This window comes from Grampus griseus (genome assembly GCF_964374135.1).
Source record: "Grampus griseus genome assembly, chromosome: 3".
Taxonomy (NCBI): Eukaryota; Metazoa; Chordata; class Mammalia; order Artiodactyla; family Delphinidae; genus Grampus; species Grampus griseus.
Genome location: NC_139019.1, coordinates 157,030,732 through 157,053,457, shown reverse-complemented (window position 1 = coordinate 157,053,457; position 22,726 = coordinate 157,030,732). Strand labels below are relative to the sequence as shown.

Here is a 22,726-nt window from a genome sequence, read left to right as displayed (position 1 = left end):
AGCTCAGCCTCCCTTGTGGGGAGGACAGGTGGCCTGGAAGGGGCTCCACTCCCACCCTGCAATCCAATCCACTTACCTCGTGGCTGGTACTCTCATTCAGGCTTGCAGCTTTCAATACCATTTATATTGATTACCCCAGTGTATCTCTCTAGCTGGGAACTCCACGTGGGTCTATTGGGGTGTCTAATAGGCACCTCACACAGAATAGGTCAAACCGATCTCCTGATCTCTGTCCATCTTGGCCCTGACCTGCCTACCTTCCCAGTCTTAACCAGCAGTAACCCCACACTTCTCCAGGGGGTCATTCTGGACTCCTCTCACACTCACATCAGTAAATTCCATCAGCTCTACTTTCAACTTCACAGCACCTCCACTCATCCTGGTTCCAGCCACCATTTTCCGTCTGGATATCTCTGTAGCCTCCCAGCTTCTCTCCTTGCATTTGCTGGGCCCCTTTTTATCTATTGTCAACACGGAAGCTAGAGACCTCATCTCTCAAGTCTTTACCTGAAGACAAGGGCATCACACACTATGGGTTGTAGGACATCCAATTAAATTAGAATTTTGGATAAAAAATACTTTTAAAATAAAAAGATATATATTTAAAAATCCAAGAAATGAGTTATTTATATTCATTGCAACTCTTTTCATGTGCTTATAGAAGACATGAAAAAGAATAATACACTCCTCTGTATGCCATGTTTCAGTGTCTTTCCTCATTTATATTTCTATTAATACTATATATGTTTAATTTTGCATAGTATATACTATATATTGTCACACATAAGTATCATGGAATTAACACACTACAATATTAATGTAGCATTAATATAAGCATGTGCATTGCATTCCTGATATTGTATAATACATGTTATGTTTAATTGTGCATATATTTATCATCCCTGTGGATATTCTTTACCAAAAGTAATTCTTAACTTTACATAGGACATTAAATCCTTAATCGTACAGAGTACATCCAATCAATTCAATTGTCGTCAGCATGTATATCATGTTCAGTATCATCTCTTAACAAGCAGGTTCTGAGAAACCAGCAACCTCGTGGTTAATGCCACTTTTTTTGCCCTGGGCCCGTTAATAGCAGGAGATTGTAGCTTGACACAATACTTGGCATCTGGTTCTTTCTTCAGAGCCAAAAATCTGAAGTTAACTTTAATACTTTTTTTCCAAAAATTTTTCTTTAAAACTTAGCCTATTTCTCAATTAAAGACAATTTCAAAATTTGCATTTTTAGAAAGAATTCTACTTTAATGGGCTGATATTTTCCAATTCCTATTATGTAGGTTTTTCTTCCTCCTTCTCACTCCAAATTTGAATTTTTTAAAAAAAAAATCCAACTTATAACAATTATTAATGTAGCTTATTTCCAAGCAAGGCACTGAAAATGTCTACATGGGGTCTTCAAACCTCCGTAAACATGTAGACTTGGTCTTGATTTTTAAATTAATTTTTGGTAAAATTACATGTGCTAGCATCCACATTGCAGGGAGAATGCTCTCTAGATTATAAAGAGCTGAAAGGAGCAGGCATGGGGCACACTGTTTATGTATCTCATTACTCCTTGCTCAGTTCACCTTCATGGGTCACAACCATAATAAGAATTAAGCAATAAATGAAAGTTTGAGTTATACTCAGCAGCATATATAAGAGTTGGTAAATTTCATGCTAGTCACTGTGGGCATATGAACTCAACAAAATTTGGCATAAAGTGTGTTTAAGAGAAAAAAGAAATAAAGTTAAATTTTAACCAAAGCCATAAAAAAGCTCCAGCTGAAATAAAAATAAGCGACAAAAGTGACTTTTACATTTTTAAATACATGAAAACTAAGACCCCATTATGCTGAGCCCTAAACCTAAACGACTCATAGAACACATGTTTTGTTTTCTTTTTGCCATAACACTATGAGCAACAGCTTAAAACACAGAGGTGGGATGATGGATGTCCTTAAAGGAGACAGGAAAGCAGGAGACACACAAAGACACATGGGAAGGGATTTCCCTGGGGGGTCCAGTGATTAAGACTCCGTGCTTGCACTGCAGGGGGCATGCAGGTTCAATCCCTGGTTGGGGAACTAACATCTTGCATGCTGTGTGTGTGGCAAAAAATAAAAAGAAAAACAAAAGACACATGTGAAGAAGAGACAGAGATTGGACTGATGCAGCCACAAGCCAAAAAACACCAAGGACATTCATCATTGGATTTAAGGTCCACCTTAATTCATGATGATTTCACTTTACCTTTATTACATCTACAAAGACTCTTATTCCAAATAAGGTCATATTCTGAGGTTCTGGGTGCGGGCCCAGCCGCTCCGCGGTATGTGGGATCTTCCCGGACCAGGGCACGAACCCATGTCCCCTGCATCGGCAGGCAGACTCTCAACCACTGAGCCACCAGGGAAGCCCTGGGTGGATTAAAACCTCCAATACCACAAGTAAAGAAACGGTTTCTTTATTTAAAAAAAAAAAAATTCCTTCAATATACTCCAAGAAGACAGTCCAGTGTGAAAATTAATAAAAGGGAACTTTACTGTATTAGAGTTGAGAGGCCACAAGGGGGAGCGCCACACATGTACCACTGAGTCAATATGAATCTTAGTAGGAAGAGACACATACTTTGCATCTCTGGCTGGAAATGACCCTACTTTACCACTGCCGCATGAGGAAGAAAGATTTTTCTCCTTGCTTGGCAACAGCACATCCAATGTGAAGTTGTCACAACTCAGACAATGAAAAGCCACCATACTTCAGTGGACTTTTAGTTTGTAACAGCCCCTCCCAACTTTCCCTTCTCCTCTCTAAAACAGTTTCTTCTCCTTTGCTTTATGGGACTTGCAGGTGGTTCACCATGATTGCATGTCCCAAATTGCAGCTCTTTGCTGCTCCCAAATAACCCATTTTGCAGGTAAAATATTTGGCTGTTTTATTGTTTTAAGGTAACACCAGTCAAGGAGAGAGCACCTGAGCCACTAGATGGGCTCACCTGGAGGACACTGTCACCCACTACTCCATCATTCTCCTCTTCCCTCTCTTCTCCACCTTCAGTCCATCTTTTCATGACTATCTTTTTCACCGTTTTTGTTCTATACTTACTTCTCCCCGTATCTTAGATTCCCTCTTCCCCAAATCTCTATGATCCTAATAGCCCAAAGTAGGGACCTGATATTTCTGGTGGTTTGTATGCTGTTTATTCTGGAAGAGTGTTTGCTTCTTATTCTCAGATTCCTCCATCCTCTATTTGAGGTCATTCATGAATGAAGAGCCACAGTCTTCAGCACACGTATTGCTGTATGAATAGTGAAGTCCTTTCATACACCCTTTCTATTAACTGAGGAGGAAGGAATTGGGGAGCTAGAATGGAGGGGGAAGGCTCAGTGTAATCCCTCCCCAGGTTAAACTCTATGAATCAGCTAGGGGTTGTGAATATTTCCATTATTCATATGGGAGTGAGGAACCTAAATTCTGAGTGGAACAATCCAGTCATCCAAGCAAAATCTCAGATTTTTACTGTGCATTTTCTCCTTGGTCCAAGTCACCAAGGAGAAAATGGCTTAGGTCAGGATCCTAACCATTAATTAAGACAAAAGTGGGTATGAGCTGGATAGGTATTTCTTCATCTAGAAAAGACAAGCCAGTCAGTAACCTCCACTAATTTGCTAAACAAGGTCCCAAAAGAATGAGGATTGCAGTATGCATGTAACACCAAACCCCTTACCTCCCACCAAACCTTCTCCTTCTTCCATCTCTCACTTGTCAGTCAACGGCAACGCTATTCTTCTACTTGTGAAGGCCAAAACCCTTGAGTCTTCCCTGCCTCCTTTCTCTCATGTTCTACATCCAATCTATGAGCAAGCCCTATTGTGTCTCTACCTTCAAAGTATATCCAGGATCCTACTACTTCTCTCTGCCTCCATTATTTGCACCTTGGTCCAAGTCACCATCATACCTGGTCTGAACCACTATAATAGCCTCCTGTCTGGCTCTTTGATTCACCTCAGAGGGCACTTATAAAGGCTTCATCAGACTGCATTCCTCCTCTACTAGAGCCCCAAGCACACACAGAGGCTGGCCACATACCTGGCACATGATTTATGACTTCTCCAACTTCATTGTTTTGACTCCCCTTGTTCACTCATCTCCAGCCATGCTGTTCCTCCAAACTGCTGGGCTTGCTCCCACCTCAGGGCCTTTGAACATGCCGTTCTCCCTGTTTCAAGTATTTTCCTCCTTGAATTCTGCATGGCTTATTCTTCATATCTTTTGGCTTTTCCCTCAAATATAATTTTTTCAGGGAGAACTTCCATGACCACACTATTTAAACATTCCCCTTCCCTGATTTTTTTTTCTCCATAGAACTTTCCACTTTGCATACCATATATTTCACTTGTTTGTTTATTGTCTGTTTCTCTCACTGGAATGTAAGCAGTGACTGTCACAGAGTGGGCATTCAGTAGATGGCTGTTGAATGAATGAATGAATGGGATGTAGGTTCTGGGGAACAAAGGAAGGTAGGAAACACTGCATTTATGTTACCTAAAATAGCACACCACCCTCCCAGAGCTCATCTTCTACCCCGTTAACTTGCTTCATTTTTCTTCACAGCACCTATCACTTTTGATACTATTTGTTTCTTGAGTGCCTCCTCTATTACAAAGTGAGTCCCATGAGAACAAGAACTTTTTGTTCTCCGCTGTATCTGGTCTGCCTGGCAACAATACGTATTTGTGGAAAAAACAAGGACAAACTTGAGTGTGCCCTCGGTTCCAGAATCTCACAAATGGGCATGGTAACTTATTTTTCTGACCCAGGTGGTTTACACTTTACAGTGACCAAAACCCTTATGAGAAGTGCCAGGGTGGAGAAGAAAATACAAAATCTTCACTACTCGCCCCTCTTCTTGAATGTTTAGCACAGTTTGGTCCCAAGGATTTTTGTGTTTAGAAAAACCCTTGGAGGCCAAGGCACCCTTTTCTGTAAAGTCACTTCCTATATACTTTATGGAGCAGAGCCTCAAAGTGTGTGTATGGAGAGGCGACGGGAGTGGGCCAGGCTGGAAGGGGGATTCCCCCGCCCCGATTTCTCCGCCCCCCCGCCCCCCACCGCGCGGCGCGCAAGGTACCTTGTCTGCAGACAATTTTAGTTGTCGTAACTCGTGGAGCAGGGGTGTGGTGTGCTACTGGCACCTGGTGGGTAGAGGCGAGGGATGCCCAAAATCCTAAAATCACGGCTGCCAGATTTAGCAAATAAAAATACCTGTCGGTAGGGTCGCCAGATGGAATACATAACTCCAAGATTAATTTTAGAGTATATTTTTATCTGAAATTCAAATTTAACTTGGCGCCCTATATTTTATCAGGTGATCCTACCTGCAATACATGGGACAGGGCCCCACAACAAAGAATTATCCAGACCAAAAGTCCAGGGTGTGAGGTTGGTCCAGTAACGCAGATTGTTGGGCCTGGCCTCGGAGTTTCTGATTCGGTAGGTCTGGGGTGGGGCCCCAGGATTTGCATTTCTATCAAGTTCCCAAGTGAAGCTGCCATTGGTCTGGAACTACACTGGAGAACCACCGACCTAGAAAGAAAAAAAGACTTCGTGCCCTCCTGAGTAATAGCGAGGAAAGTGCCTAGGCTAGCATGTAAGGAGACAGGACGAGAAGGGGCTGCAATAGCGGCAGAAAATATTTCTGCCGTCTTGGGCCCTGCCTCAGAGGCACTTCTGCGTCCCCTCTAGGCGCCGGGGAGGCCCCAATGTCTCGATGGTCGCTCGAATCGGGGGCGTGTCCTGGGCAGGGGCGTGTCCTGGGCGGAGAGCAGAAGGCGGGCCGAGGGGAACCGAGCGCTCTCGTGCCGGACGTTGCGCGGCCGCGACGCCCGACGCCGGCGGGGCAGCGGCGCTCTGGGCTCTGCGCTGCCGGTGGTATCTGGCGCGAACCCACGAGGTTCCGGTCCGTTCGGCGCAGGTAGGCGTCGTCCCGCTTGCACCGCCTACTGGGCCCCTCTTGGTTGTGGGAGCGGCGCGCCCTGGCGTTGCGTTTTCTCAACGGTGCCCGAGGCGTTGGCCTTCGCTGCCGCGGGCGGACTACGGGTAGGTGGGACCAGGACAGGGACAATGGACCTCCGGGCGCGGAACTCAGAGGGCCGCACGGGGGCGCTCTCGCCGCGGGACGGGGAGGCTGGGCTGGGACCGGGGAGGACTCAGCTGGGGCGGATTGGGCTTGGGGGCGGGAGACTTTGGGCGAGGCCGGGCTGTGGGCGGGACCGGGGCCTGCTAAACGCAGGATGTACTAAGGGAGGAGTGGCTGGGACCCTTGGTAGGAATCGGGGGCGGGCCCGGGCTGGAGGCCGGACGGACTGTGGGCGGAGCTGGGGCTGGGTCAGGCTGACGCGGGGCAGATTGGGGGCGGCGTGGGCGGACATCTGTGGGCGGGGTGGGGGGGGGCGGCTCCCACGCCACGCCCCTTAGGGGGAGAGGCTACTCCGCGCGGGGCGCGCTGGGTGCAGGGCATTTCTGGCATTCATAGTTTTTGCCTGCTTCTGGGATCGCCGACGTTGCATAGGGTCTTTGTTTTCCCCTTTTCCCCCCTTTTTGTTTGGTATTGAGATGGGTAGGAGAAGAAGGAGGAGGACTCCGTTTCACAAAGGCCATTCCTGAGCTGTGGTACACCTGGCTTAGCTTTGAGGCATTTACGTTTATAAAATGTCTTATTAAAAAAATTTTTCTTTGAAGTAACTTAAGAATTTGAAAAAAGTTTTAAAACTAGTACAAAGAATTCCCACATTCTAATCACCTAGGTTCCCCAAATGTTAACATCTTATTTAACAGAACAATTAGCAAAACCAGGACACCTAACATCTACAGGCCTTATTCAGATTCTTTTTGCTCTTCTTGTCCATTTCCTTTTTGTGGTATAGGATACAAGTCAGGATTTAGATGCATTTAGTTGTCGTGTCTCATTGGAAAAATTTATATTTTAAACAGTAGAAGCCCCCTTACCTCCAAGATCCTTCAGAGTGGCCCTTGGGACCACCAGATCTCAAATCAAAGAGGCTTTTCTTCTTGGATGCCAGGGCCAGTTGAGAACGTCCAGTTGAGCCTTCCGGCAGCTTTGGCATAGGTGGTCACCTCTGTCCCTTGACCCATCTGGCCCTTGGCTGCTCAGCCTCTCCTACTTCTCCTTCTACTTCTCAAGTCAACCTCCTCCCTCAGATCTCCGCAGATGCCCTCCTTGGCCAGCTTCTCTTTCAGTGTGGGCTTCCTTGCATGATCTCTTGTGGCTTCAAGGATTCTTGTGGCTTTGAGCATTCCATAAATCTTCAGAAAACTCACTTGTTTATCACTTCAGCCCAGGCCATTTCTCGATCTCAGACCCACAGGGATTGTGGCCTATCGCTACCTTTCTGGGTTATCTCAAAAGCATTTCCAGGGGCTTCCCTGGTGGCGCAGTGGTTGAGAGTCCGCCTGCCGATGCAGGGAACATGGGTTCGTGCCCCGGTCCGGGAAGATCCCACATACCGCCGAGCGGCTGGGCCCGTGAGCCATGGCCGCTGAGCCTTCGCATCCGAAGCCTGTGCTCCGCAACAGGAGAGGCCACAACAGTGAGAGGCCCGCGTAAAAAGCATTTCCATTCCAATATGCGCAAAACACAGCTCCAAGTCACCCACTTCTAGTCCACTGTATCAATTGGGTCTCCACTGATAGACATTTCCTATGCAGAGTTTCAGAGAATCTTAGAGAATGCATTTTGGTTAGGGGCAATCAAATATTAAGAGTTCCTAGTACTTTTTTAAATAGCTGTCTTAAAGCCAGAAAGTGAAGATGAAGATGAAGGCCTGCTACAGGATGAGGAGGATTCCCTGCAGTATGGCCATTTTCTTAGCAGCACAAGTTGTTCAGTTCAGCAAGTATTTATTGGGTGCCTGTTGTATGCCAGGAGCTGTGTTGGCTTCTGGGGATACAGAGATGAATAAATTCTGCACCCACCCTGCCATCAGAGGGCATGTGGTGGGGTCATGTGTTGTAATTGAGGTGAAATCTGTGATAGAGGAAGCCTCAACTTGGAGAAGGAGGTTGCAGGACGTGAGTTGGCCTGAGCCTAGGTGGGAGAAGGCTGGGGACCCAGCTGTTAGGGGCCTTGACCTATTTCCAGGGCTCGTGGGATTGTGACCTCGGGAAGTTCTCCCTAGGCTATGATTATGGGCTGGCGTGGGAATGACTGGTTGGGGGCTGTCACTGAATGTTGGTGAGTGGATAAGGGTCAGCCTAGGGTACAGTAGAGGAAAAGGTGATGAGATGAGCTGCTGAGAGTGGTGTGACTGTGAAATGGTAACACAGGTCATACTCTCTGACCCAAACCCAACCAGACATGGGGAAAAGTCAGAATGTTTGAATTTTATCAGAGTCACACTGAAGCACTCCTTAATCAAACATAGGATTTCTGTAGCAATATCTATCAATATCTATAGTAAGTAATAGAAATAGGAATTATAAAGAGCCTCAGATATTTTCAGGTTTTGCTGCCAGGCAGTTTGTTGCCCAAACTTTGAAAGAATGTTCAGTTTTCACAACATTTTTGACATTTGAGAATTGTAGGTGAAGGGTTGTGGATCTGAAAAGATAGCTACCACTTGTAGAGCCAGGCCTGTTGTGTGTGCTTCACAGGCATTGACTCTCATCCTCAACCCTACAAGGGTTGATACCATGCAGATGCCATTTTGTGGGTGAGGAGATGAGGGCATAGAGAAGGTAAGTGATTTGCCCACAGTCACACAACTCACCCCTGTTGGCTCCATAGTCCACATTCTTACCAGACTGCATACGTGTGAATGGGAGGTTGGGGAGTTGCAGGACCAAAGTCTTTCTCCCATACCTCAGATACCTGGCATCTGCAACCAGCCTGTGTGAGTGCCAAGGAGGGTCAGAAGAGAAGGGAGGCAGGAGCCCTGTAGAGGTTGTGGTTACATACACAGATTCATTGAATGCCTGTGGGGACTCACTTCCTTGGTGCCTGGAGCTTGTGGTCTGGTTGGGCAGTGAGCTCTTCTCACAAGCTGTAGAGGAAGTTAAGTGCACTGTCAAGTGGACCAGAGGAGGACATGGGTGAGCAGAGGCACTGGGTTGACAAGCTGGGATGCAGACTAGCTGGGCTTTGAGAAAATTTAGGTAAATGATTTTATGAGGATTCTGTAAGGGATTCTTCATGAGAGACACAGACTGTTGAGTGCGGAGATGACTGTATTCTAATTTTCTTCCTCTAACTGCAAAAGATATATGTGCCCTGGAGCACCAGAGATGAATGCCTTCTGCCTGCCACTTCCATGTCACTGCAGACAGTGGTCTTCTCAAAGGACATTGAATGGGTCAATTTGATCATATTTGCTCAGGTGTGTGAGAATGTCCCTGTGCCTTTGTGAGTGCATGTATAACTGTGCAAAATATGCATTCAAAAACATATAAGATGCATAGGAACAGTTTAAAGAGTCATGAAAGAACTTTGAACACTCCACTCAGTTTAAGAAATAGAACCTTGTCAAAATCTTAGCAATTCCCTGTATGTCTGCCCCAATTGCATCTTTTCTCTTCAGAGGTAACTACTATTCTGAAGTTCCTCTTAATCATTTCCTTGCTTTTCTTTATAGTTTCACAATGTGTATGTGTCTCCAGATAATATTTTAGTTTTGTTTAACTTTTTGATCCTTATAAAATGAAACCATGTAGCAAGTTTTCTTTCTTTTTTTTTTTTTTTTTTTTTGCTTATTGTCTTTTATTTGAGATCCATTCAGTCGTGTGTGTGGCTGAAGTTCTTCACTCACTTTTTCTGTGGTATTGCACCGCATCCATTCTGTTGATGGCCGTTTGGGCTGTCTCTAGTTTTTGTTACTCTAAGTAAACAGTGCTGCAGTGGACATTCTTGTCCTGGTCTCCTGGTGCACAGATGAAGTAGTTCTCAAACAGGGGTGAGGGAGGTGAGGTGAGATAGGGGTAAGGGAAGAAAGGGAAACACTTTTGGTTGTTATAACTGGGAGGTGGTGTGCTCCTTGTCTCTAGTGGGTAGAGGCCAGGCACACTGCTAAACATACTACAATGCACAGGACAGCCTTCCCATCTCCTCCTCTCCCACGCACCAAAGAATTGTCCGACTCCTAATGCGCGTGTCGAGGCTGAGAACCCCTGCTCTAGGGTAAATACCTGGGGTGGACTGCTGGGTGCGTGGGTTTGTGCATGTTCAACTTTAGTAGATACTAGCATACTGTTTACACTCCTTTCAGCAGTATGTGGCCTCTTGCATTACTCATTGTCCTTTTCAACACTTGATAATCTCTGCCTTTAAAATTTTTGCCAACTTGTTGTCTGTGAAATGGTATCTGATTGTGGTTTTAATTTCATTTCCTGAACAGTAATGAGATTGAGCATCTTTTCATGTCGGTCTTCTTTTTGTATTTCCTTTGAGAAGTGCCTCCTGATACCATTTTGCCCATTTTCCTGTTGTGTTACTTGTGTTTTTCTTAATTGTGTCTGGGATTTCTTTATATATCATAGATTATTCTTACCTCCTAGATGCTAATCCCTTATATTTGTTGCAGATAACTTCTCCCATTTTTGAGTTTATTCTGATGGGCTGAAAAGTTCTTAATTTAAATGTAGTAGAATTTATCAATCATTTTCTTTATGGTTAAATGCTTTTTGCTGGTTGGTTGGTTTCCTGCCAGATCCCCAGGTGGGCAGGACTTGTTCTAGGACCACACTGGAGCAGTGCTGAAACCAAGTCTCAGTGCCACTTCAGGACCCACAGCTGGCACTAAGGTTGGCAGGCCTGCTGCCAGGGGCACAGATGGGTGTTGCTGGATCCCTGGGTGAGCAGGACTGGGAGCAGGGCTAGAGCCAGGTCACAGGGCTGCTTCAGGATCTGTAGTCTGGTCCAAGGATGGTAGGCCTGTTACTAGGGGTACGGATGCATGATTCCTCCTGGGTCCCTTGTCAGATGGTTACAGGACCGTGACCAGGCAGGTCTGGAGCTGAGTCTGTAGGGAGTTGGGGCTGCTTTCAGTTTGCTGGCAGAACCATGTGAGCTTGCCACCAGGGTGTGGGCCTGCCTTTTTAGAGCAGCTATCCTTGGCCTTGGGGTTCACTGGGGTTTTACAACCTCCTATCTGGATCCCAAGGCTTTCACAAAGGCACTTTTGTCTGTAGTTGCCTTCCAAATCATTGTTTGTTTAGGGAGATGCATTCCTATTCCACCACCTTGCTAATGTCATTCCCTGTCTCCGTTTAAGTAGGATAGGTCAAACATGTCAGTTCTGTTGTTCAAGTCTCAGTAATTTTGTCTGCTTGACCATCAGTTACTGGAAGAGGTGTGCTGAAATCTCTTACTGTTACAATAGATTTGTCAATTTCTATAATTCTATTACTTTTTACTGTATTTTGAAGTTATATTGTTAGATGCATAAAGTTTAAAATTACTATATCTTTCTGATGAGTCCCACCTTTTTTCCCTGTGAAGTTACCCTCATTTTCTCTGATAATGCCTGCTTTACATTTTGTTATTTTTAATTGTAAAAAACACATGAAATAAAATTTACCATCTTAACCACTTTTAAGTGTACATTTCAGTAGTGTTAAGTATATTCACATTGTTGTGCAACTAATCTCCAGGACATTTTTATCTAACAAAACTGAGACTATACCCATTAAACATCAACTTCCCATTTTCCCCTCCACCCACTCCTGGTAACCACCATCCTACTTTCTGTTTCTATGAATTTAAATACTTTAGATACCTCATGTAAGTGGAATCATACAGTATTTGTCTTTTTGTGAGTGGTTTATTTCACTTAGCATAATGTTCTCGTTTCATCCATGTTGTAACATGTGGTAAGATTTCCTTTTAAGGCTGAATAATGTTCTATTGTAGATCTACCTATTGTAGGTTCTATGTGTAGACCACATCGTCTTTACCCATTCATCTGTAGGTGGACATGGGAGTTGCTCTCACCTCTTGGCTATTGTGAATAGTGCTGCTATGAACCTGGGTGTCTCTTTGAGACCCTGCTTTCAATTCTTTTGGTTAAATGCTCAGAAGTGGTATTGCTGGATCATATGGTAGTTCTGTTTTTAATTTTTTGAGGTACCATCATACTGTTTTACATAGCGGCTGCACCATTTTATGTTCACATTAACAGTGCGCAAGGGTTCCAATTTCTCCACATCCTTACAGCATTTGTTATTTTCTGTTTTTTTTTTTTTTTTGATAGTGGTCATCCTAATGGGTATGAGGTGATAAATCATTATGCTATTGGTTTGCATTCCCCTAGTGATTAGTGATGTTGAGCATCTTTTTGTGTGCTTATTGGCCATTTGTATATCTTTAGAGAAATGACTGTTCATGTTTTTTGTCCACTTTTTAGTTGGGTTACTTTTTTTGTTGTTACTAAGATATAGGAGTTCTTTATATATTCTAGATATTAACTCCTTGTAAGATGTAATTTGCAAATATTTTCTCCCATTCCATGCATTGCCTCTCTACTTTGTTGATTATATCCTTTGATGAAGTTTTAAGTTTGATGTAGTCCCATTTGTCTGTATTAGCTTTTGTTGTCTCTGCTTTTGGTGTCATATTCAAGAAATCATTGCCAAATCCAATGTCATGAATCTTTTCCCCTATGTTTTTTTCTAAGCGTTTTATAATTTTACCTCTTACATTTAGGTCTTTGGTATGTTTTGAGTTCATTTTTGTATATGATACAAGATAAGTGTTCAACTTTATCCTTGTGCACAATATCCAGTTTTTCCAACACCATTTGTTAGGGACTGTCCTTTCCCTACTGAGTGGTCTTAGCACCCTTACCTGGCTGTATACATGAAGGTTTATTTCTGGCACTCTGCTGATTCATTGATCTATATGTCTGTCTTTAATGCCAGTACCATACTGTTTTGATTTCTGTAGCTTTGTAATATGTATTGAAATGAGGAAGTGTAAGTCTTCCAACTTTGTTCTTTTTCAAAATTGTTTTGGCCATTGGAGTTCCTTGATATAACATGTGAATTTTTAGGTGGCTTTTTCTATTTGTACCAAAAATGCCATTGGAATTTTGATAGAGATTGCATTGAATCTGTGTATTACTTTGGGTAGTATTGACATACTGTCAACATTAAGTCTTCCAGTCTATGAACCTGAGATGTCTTTACATTTTTTGGTGTTTTTTTTAAAGTGTTTTCATTAATGTTTTTTTGTCAGTTTACAACTCTTTCACCTTCTTGGTTAGGATTGTTCCTAAATATTTTATTCTTTTCAATGTTGTGGTAAATGGAATTGTTTACTTAATTTCCACTTCATATTGTTCATTGTTAGTGTATAGAAATGCAACTAAAATGAATAGATTTTAGTGTGTTACTTTTGATTCCTACAACTTTGCTGAATTTTTTATTATTTCTGACAGGTTCTTAAAAAATCTTTAGGGATTTCTACATATAAGATCATGTCATCCACAAACAGGTAATGCTATTTCTTCATTTCCAATTTGGATGCCTTTTATTTATTTATTTTTCTTGCCGAAAGGTTCTGGCTAGGACTTCTGGTATTACGTTGAGTAGAATGGCCAGAGTGGGCATCCTTATCTCGATCCTGTTGGTAGAGGAAAAGTTTTCAGTATTTCACTATTTCATACGATGTTAGTTGTGATATTTTTTCATATATGGCCTTTGTTATGTTGAGATGGTTTCCTTCTATTCCTAGTTTATTAAGTGTTTTTATCGTGAAACAGTGTTAAATCTTGTTAAATGCATTTTCTGCATCAATTAACATGAACATGTTTTATTTTACATGATTTTTACATGTTGAACTATTCTTGCATTCCAGAAATCCTACTTTGTTGTGTATAATCCTTTCAATGTGCTTTTGAATTCAGTTTGCTAGTATTTTATTGAGGATTTTTGTTCATATTTATCAAGGCTATTGGTCTTTAATTTTCTTCTAGTGTTTTTGTCCGGCTCTAGTATCAGGGTAAGGTTGGCTCAGCTATTATATTTTTCAGCTCTAGAATTTCTGTTTGGTTCTTTTTTATAGTTTCTATCTTTGTTGATATTCTTATTTTGTTCATGCATTTCCTGATTTTGTTTAGTTGTATATCTGTGTTTTCTTTTAGCTAATTGAATATCTTTAAGAAGTAGTTTTGAATTTTTCATTAAGAAATTCAGCAACCTGTTTTTCTTTTGGGTCCAGTCTGGAGTTTTATTTTGTTCCTTTGATTGGGCCATGTTTCCTTGTTTCTTTGTATACTTTGTGATCTGTTGCTGAGATTTGGCCATTTGACAAAGCAACTTCCTGTCCGGGTCGTAATGGACTGGCTTCATTTAGCAGAATACTTTCACCAATCAGCCCACCTGGAAGTTTGGGACCTCCCCATCCTTTTCTAGTGATGTATGTTCTCTGGACTTGTGTGTGTACTTTTTAACTGTCTTAATTTCTCTACACTGCTTGTCCTTATTTCTTCTCAGGAGCTTGTGATTTCTTGCTCTCCCAGACATCTGCCTGCTGAACTGCAGAATCTCTGCAGCTACTGTGCTGTGGCACCTGCCTACATTTTCAGTGTCTTCCAAACTACGCCAACATGCCTGTCAGTGCTCCAAGTCTGGTGAGACAGAAATCTGTCCCTCAGGCAGGCCCCAGGCAAACCAGAACTAGGTTTTCTCTTAGTTGCACCTAACTATACTGAGATGGGGGAGAAGCATGTGTGTGCAAAATGCCATGAACTTTTCCTACCCTTTTCAATGGAATCCCTTCTTGGTTTTCTATTGGCTTGGTTTTCCATTGGTCTCTGACCCCCGTTCCTGGGACAAGAGAGCAAGAAAAAGCAGGGGAAAGCATCAAGAGATTGGTCTTAGCAGGGTGGAAGTTTTTATATGGTTATTAAGGAATAAGGTGAATTAAGCAAATATTGATAGGGGTGAAAGAAAGGTGAAACAGAAAAGGGAGAGTCACAGGACTTGTCTCAGCAGGGTGGAAATCTTTATTTAGATGGTTGTTAGGAAGTGGGATGAAGACCACCTAGAGGAGTGGGATAGGGAGGGTGGGAGGGGGGGAGACCCAAGAGGGAAGAGATATGGGGAGACCCAAGAGGGAAGAGATATGGGGAAATATGGGGAAGTGAAGCTGATTCACTTTGTTATAAAGCAGAAACTAACACACCATTGTAAAGCACTTATACTCCAATAAAGATGTTAATTTAAAAAAATGAAAAGAAGTGGGATGAATAAAATGGACATTGATGGGGTTAAAACAAAGGTTTTAATACAGCCATACCAAAGACTGGGTGTTAGCCAAAGGGATCTCCTGCTGGTCCCCCAGCATGTAGGGGTCCCAAACAAGTCTGCTCTATTTATCCCAGTTTGGAGAAGTAAAAAGCCAGAAGGCAGAGACTACATTGAGGAACCTCGCCAGCAGTCACTTGGGGCAGTGGTTAGGCAGATTAATCAAGTTGACAGTTGACAAAAGGGCCAGGGTACCTTGGCTCAACCCTTACTAAGGACCCAAAGCCTTTTGCACATGAGTGGGTAAAATGGTCAGGGGATTGATACAGGAGTCCTACGAACTGTGGTACCAAGACCTATTGGTGAAGCCGTGACACAGGCTACAGTTAGATTTAGAGAGTATAAAAGTGTGGGTTGGGAATTCCCTGGCGGTCCAGTGGTTAGGACTTTGTGCTTTCCCTGCCAAGGGCCTGGGTTCAGTCCCTGGTCAGGGAACTACGATCCCCACAAGCCGCGTGGCACAGCCAAAAAAAAAAGTGTAAGAGTTAATAAGATTGTGAAAGTTGAAATGTTTAAACAAGCTTTATGTAAAGAAATTGTGTCTTCTTTACCTGAATGTTTTATGGGAATCGATACTGTGTTTGGCTGGGGAACACTTCCCCTACCTAATATTGTAACACAAAACCTGTTGATGTGATCCTAATGGAGGCCACAGTGAGGGTTGATAGAATTAAGATTGAAGTTTGTAGAATTGTTGTTTGAACAGGCTCTATGTGAAGTGGTTGTGTCTCTTTTTTCTGATTGTATTATGGGGATGGACGTTGTATCTGGGGGATGTTTCCCCTACCTAATATTGTAAACAGAAGGCATGTAACTCTACCCTTTGAGCAATATTAATCAGACATGATAAATAGGAACCAGTAAGGAGTGTGGAATAGAAGTTGGATTGCTGGTAGGGACAAATTCTCTGTGTGATAGCCCGTGGAGCCTAGACTGTGGTTTATGACAACAGCCTGTGAATGCCTCCCAGCGATCACTACTGGGAATTTATACTAGACAGTTTCCATTTGAAGGGCATTTACTATCTTGCCATTTGACATTATTAATTGAAGCTACCCCTATGACTGAAGGACATAAAATTATCTTAAAACCTGAAATGCTCAATGTGTAGGGTGATGTCAGAGAATCACTCTAATGGGGATGTCAGTGCCTGGAAGAATTTCATAATAAAATAGAAATGGTTTATACAGGATGATGCTGCCTGGGGAGTGCAAGGAGATACTCACGAGTAGGGGGCTTCTTTTTCTCTAGGACTGTCTCTGTAACTGTGTGAGGAGTTGCTGGATTCCTTTGTCACTTGGACACTGCCCTATAAAGAACTCTCAACTGACCAACAAAGAGTTGCTGCATTTGTGGATGACATTTAGAAGGTGAATGGACAGCATCCTATTTGGAAGGCCACCACTCTGAATTCTTCAAATCAGATTGGTGGGCTGACTTGCATGCTGTTATCCTAACAGTGATGAAAGAATTGAACGATGGTATAAGCACCTATGTTTGGTTTTTATTGATTCATGGATGCTGGCCAATAGACTGGCCATATGGTCAGGCAGGAGGGCAATGGAAACCTGGCCCATTAAAGGGATGACCTTGTAGGGCACAGGCTTGTGGAAATTTGAGGGGTGCATTAAAGTAGAACATGTCAATGCCCATCAGAAGAACTCTTTTCCAGGTTTAGTAGGTGATTGGAATCAGCAAGCAGATACTCCTGTGTGCTCCCTTGAGATGGCCACCTGGGTCCGTGACACGTATGGACATAGGGGTCACTGCAGCAAAGTAAAGATGGGTTGAATTTCCTCATAGTCTTCTTGTACTCTCATGTACAAAACGCCAGTAAGAGAAGTTCTCTTTGTCAACGAGAGAGACAGAGATTGCACATGGCTATATGGCAGATTCCCTGGTGGGAAGGCTCTGATCATGGTTGGCATATGAGACAATGCTGGTAGCCATGGGGGGCTACAAATGGGTCCTGACACTGGGAATAGACACTGACTCTGGACAGGGCTATGCCTGCCTAATGGTAGATGAAAATGCTCAGAATACTGTGAAAGAACTGGAACAGAAGATACTATACCAATTTGGGTTGCTGACTATCATTTCTTTAGACCAAGGAACACATTTTACAGTCTGTAATGTCCAACAATGGGCAGAGAAATATTCTCCTCTGAGTACTAGTTTGATAGAAGATTGGAATGGGCATTTGAAGCATTGGTTGTCTAAAATGGAGGAAAATAAAGGCATGAAGGGCTGGCTTTACACACCTTCATGAGTGTCTACTCATATTAAACGTGAGTGGGACTAGAAGAATGTCCCCACTGGATAGATTCCTCTATTTTTCTGGTGGATCTAGGGAAGTAGGGGTGACAAAGGATGCTGATATGACTTACCTTCTTGCCAAAGGAGGAGGACGTTGGTATAATAGCTATAGTTTTTTTTTTCCTCTCTTTTTCTTCTTTTTCTTCCTCACGTCACATCACCTCAACTTTTTGTTTGTTTTTCCTACCTGATGGCAGTGGTCATGTGACCAGGGCTGCAAATACAAGTTGATTGATTCCTAAGCAAGAAACTATAACTATATTTTTAAACCTTAAGTCAGAATTCCTAAGGGCCTGGTGGGGCAGAATGTGCCTTCATCCCATCTGACAAGACTGAATGCAGCTATATTGCTTGGTGGTAAAGATAGCCCACTAGTTCTGTATCTACATAACCTCACCCTCTCTAAATGGGAGTGGACTGAGGGAAGGCACTTGCTAGGCTAATATTGCTTTCTGCAACCTAGACCAGCACAATGGTTGAATCTAATAAACCTTCCAAAAATGGAAGAGTTTCGGTATAAATGAAGAGAAGGAGGAATAGTAGCTAAGGGTAAGTAGTGAATAAATGTGTTATGTAAAAAGGTAAATTCAGTATTACATTAGTACCTCAAAAGAGCTCAGAGCAAGAGATGACATTGTTTCTTAGGTCAGTTATATCAGATGTCTGAAAGAGTGAAGCCGTATGTTTGCTGAAACCACTCCTGCTTTTGGAACCTGATATGATCGAATGAAAGACTGCAAACCGGAGTGGCCTAACCCTGGGAAACATCCTCATACAACAAAATGATGAACTGGAATGATTATTAATGATTGCATGGGGTTCTAGTAATGTGCCAGTGTCTTTTGACTTGGGTATCATTTTGCTGAAAGGGGTCTGTGGCCAGAGCCCATGGGGTGGGCTATGAGATAATAGAAAATATACATAGATCTCTGCCCCAGTTCCTAGAACAGAGCTCCTGAAATCCTTGTAATTTCCTATGTGATAAGAGCACTAGGAGCATCTTTTGTCCTAATATTTGGTTTTTGACCTGGGTTCCTGGCACAGGGCTCCTGAAACCCTTGTAATTTCCTGCATGATAGGAGTGTCCTTTGTTCTAATGAGGTGACTCTGGTTGGGTGCCTGGATGGCTCCTGGATGAGGGCTGGTTACCAGAAAGACCAAGCCATGATTGGAAGCTTGGAATTTTCAGCCCCACCCACTCCCCATTCTCTTGAGAAGGGAGGAGCTGAAAACGGGATTAATGATAAATCATGCCTACATGATGAAGCCTCCATAAAAATCCCCAAAGTACAGGATTCAGAGAGCTTCCGGATTGGTGAACACATGGAGGTGCTGCGAGAGTGGCGTGCCTGAAGAGGGCATGGAAGCTCTGCACCCTTTCCCCATACCTTGGCCTGTGCATCTCTTCATCTGGCTGTTCATCTATATCCTTTATCATATCCTTTAATAAACTGGTAAACATAAAGCATTTCCCTGAATTCTGTGAGCTGCTCTAGCAAATTCATTGAACCCAAGGAAGGGATCATGGGAACCCCTGATTTGTAGCCAAGTCAGACAGAAATTGTGGGTAACCTGGGGACCTACTACTTGTAATTGGCATCTGATGTGGGGAGCAGTTTTGTAGTACTGAGCCCTTAACCTGTGGGATCTGACACTGTCTCCAGGTAGATGGTGTCAGAATTGTTGGACACCCAGCTGGTGTTGCAGAAAGTTACTTGTATGGACCCCCCCACCCCGAATTTAGTCACTAGAAGTGTCAGAAGTGAAACGTTCTATGCTAGTGGTAAAGAAGACCCACAGGAGAGAACAAAGGAGGGAAGGACTGGGTTTCTTCCTACTCAGGAGGAGGAAAACTGGGTTTTTCCAATTTAGTGGTGTTCTCATAAGGTATTCTGGCCCATATATTGATGTTAACTTGCATTTCTGTGGGGAATGAGGACCTAGAACTTCCTAGTCCTTCATCTGTTGATATCACCTCCCCCATTATCTGCCTTTTGATTAGATAGTTTAATCTATTTACTTTAAAAATAATTACTGAAAAGGGGAGACTTATTTTGTCACATTGCTATTTGTTTTGTGTCTGTCTATCTATCTTATAGCTCTTTTGTCTCTCATTTTCCTCCATTACGGCCTACCTTTTTTGTGTTTAGTTGATATTTTGCAGTGACATGTTTTGATTTCCTTTTAATCTCCTTTCATGCATATTCTTTAGATTTTTTTTTTGCAGTTACCATGGGATTATATAGAATATCCTAATGTAACTAATTTCACTTGATAGCAGCTTTGCTTCAGTTGCATACATAAACTCCTCTCTTACAAAGTTCTTCCCCCCTTATATTACTGATGTCAAAAATTACATCTTTAATTTATAATTGTTTTTTATGCATTCATCTTTTAAATTCTGTAGAAAATAAGAAGTGGAGTTACAAACTAAAATGACAACAATGTTGTTGTTTTTTTTTAAAATATGGGTTTATATATTTACCCTTACTGGTAACTTTATCTTTTCTCAAGTATGACTGAGTTACTGTCCAGCATCCTTTCCTTTCAACATTAAGGACTCTCTTTAGCATTTCTGGTATTGTGGGTCTAGTGGTAATGAATTCCTTCAACTTTTGTTTGTCTGGGAATATCTTAATTTCTCCCTCATTTTTGAAGGACAGTATTGCTGAATATAGAAATCGTGGTTCGCAATTTTTTTTCTTTTAGCACTTTAAATATATCATCTTACTACCTTTTGGCCTCTAAGGTTTCTGATGAGAAATTGACTGATGATCTTATTGCAGATCCTTTATACTATGAATTGCTTCTCTCTTCCTGATTTCAAAATTCTTGCTTTGGCTTTGGCCAATTTGATTATGATGTGTGTTGGTGTAGGTCTCTTTAGTTTATCCTACTTCAGGGTTTGCAGATCTGTGTCTTCCCTCAAGTTTGGGAAACTTATGGCTATTGTTTTTTCAAGTAATGTCTGTGCCCTTTTCTTTCTCTTTTCCTTTTGAGATTCTCAAAATGTGTATGTTGACTGACTTGGTGGTGACCCACAAGTCTCTTAGACTCTGTTCACTTTTCTTCATATATATATATTTTTCTGTTTGTAAGAGTTGATATTTTTAATAGTCCTGTGTTCAGTCCTTTTTTTCTCCCTTCACAACCCTGGTGTTGAACTCCTCTAGTGAATTTTTCATTTCAGCTTTGTTTATATATTGTTTGCCTGATTTCCTTTAGTTCTTTGTCCATGTTTTCCATTTACTTGCAGCATATTTAAGATGATTATTTTAAAGTCTTTGTCTAGTAAGTCTGATATCTAGGTTTCCTCAGAGTTGGTTCTGTCAGCTTTAAATGAGCCACATTTTCTTGTTTCTTTATGTGCCTTGTGATTTTTTTTGCTAAAAATTGAATGTTTTTCTATTATTATGTGGTAACTCTGGAAATTAGACTCCTTGCCTTCCCCAGGGTTTGCTTTTTTAAATTTTTTGAAGGCCATTGTAGTTAATTTGTTTTGGGACTTTTCCAAACTATTTCTGCAAAGACTGTATATTGTCATGTGTGATCACTGAAGACTTTGTTCCTGTAGCTTGTGTTCAGCTAATCTTTTGACAGAGAATTCCATGAATCTCAGGAGCTGAAACAAACAAAAAAACACTGAAAAAAACCCAAAAAAAGACCATCTACCTCTCCCTGTCTTTACATATTTGCTCTTTGCTGGGACACTCCTTCATCACTTAGTTAGGATACTCTTAATCTTGGGATTAGCCCGAGGTAAAAATTTAAGGTCTCAGGAGTTTTCTGAGCGTGTGTCTTGGTCTTGCATGTGGCTTTCTTAAATTCCTCCATATTCGTGGAAGCTTTTGAATGTCCTGTATTTCCAAATGGCCTTAAATGGTCTGTTATGTATCTTTACCCACAGTCTGTTGCTCCAGACGTCTGTGGATTTGTATTCTGCCTCACAGCTTTTTCTGCCACACCAGGGTTTTAGGTATCCTTAAGACACGTTAGAGCAGAATACACAATAATTTGCAATCAAGTTTGCTCTTTCTCCCTTTAGTTTGAGGGGAAAACTGGGAATTGGGCGTCTGGCTACTCAAGACTAAGATTGCTGCAGCACTGGAAAGGGGGTAGGTCAAGGGTGAGTAAGAACTCCACAAAACGTTCTATTGTTTTGAAGTTGGCTTTTTAATTTTTTTTTCAGTTGTATTGAGATATAATTGACATACAACACTGTATAAGTTTAAACTGTACCACATAATGACTTGTCATACTTATATTGTAAATTGCTATAGTAAGTTAACGTCCATCTCATATAGTTATGAAGAAGAAATTTTTTTTCCTTGTGATGACAACTTTTAAGATTTAATCTCTTAGCAACTTCCAAAGATACTATACAGCAGTGTTAACTATGGTCATCATGTACATATTTCCCCAGTTATAAACTGAGACTTCCTCATTTATTTTATACCTGGACACTTGACCTTTTCACCACCATCAACCAATTCCCTCTTCTTCAACCCACCACCTCTGGTGACCACAAATCTGATTCTTTTTATATGAGTTCATTTGTTTGTTTTTTTTAGATTCTACATATAAGTGGGATCATACGATATTTGTCTTTTTCTGTCTAACCTATTTCACTTAGCATAATGCCCTCAAGTGCATCCATGCTGTCACAAATGATAGGATTTCCTTCTTTTTTATGGCTGAATAACATTCCATTATATATATGTACCACATTTTCTTCAGTGGACACATCTTGGCTATTGTAAATAATGTTTCAGTGAATGTGGGGATGCAGGTATTTCTTCAAATAGTGACTTCATTTCCTTTGGATGTATACCCAGAAGTGGGCTCGCTGGACTGTATGGTAGCTTTATTTTTACTTTTTTGAGGAACCTCCATACTGTTTTCCGTAGTGGCTGCTCCAGTTTGCATTCCCACCAGTAGTGCACAAGGGTTCCCTTTTTTCCACATGCTTGTTGTGTCTTTTTGATGGCAACCGTTCTAACAGGAGTGAGGTGATATCTTACAGTGGTTTTGATTTGCATTTCCTTGACGGTTAGTGATTTTTTTAAAATAAATCTATTTATTTATT

At 42.1% G+C, this 22,726-nt stretch overlaps 1 protein-coding gene across 1 annotated transcript in view; it reads left to right on the top strand.

The window, feature by feature from the left end:
• Positions 1–5,776: 5,776 nt before the first annotated feature.
• Positions 5,777–22,726, top strand: part of PGBD2 (piggyBac transposable element derived 2) — a gene marked incomplete at both ends in the record, with an annotated part of 29,246 nt that continues 12,296 nt past the window's right edge. Inside the window, one exon of the mRNA XM_082650367.1 lies at positions 5,777–6,105. Within this exon, the coding sequence (XP_082506493.1) occupies positions 5,777–6,105 (329 nt within the window). The remainder of the gene's footprint in view (positions 6,106–22,726) is intronic.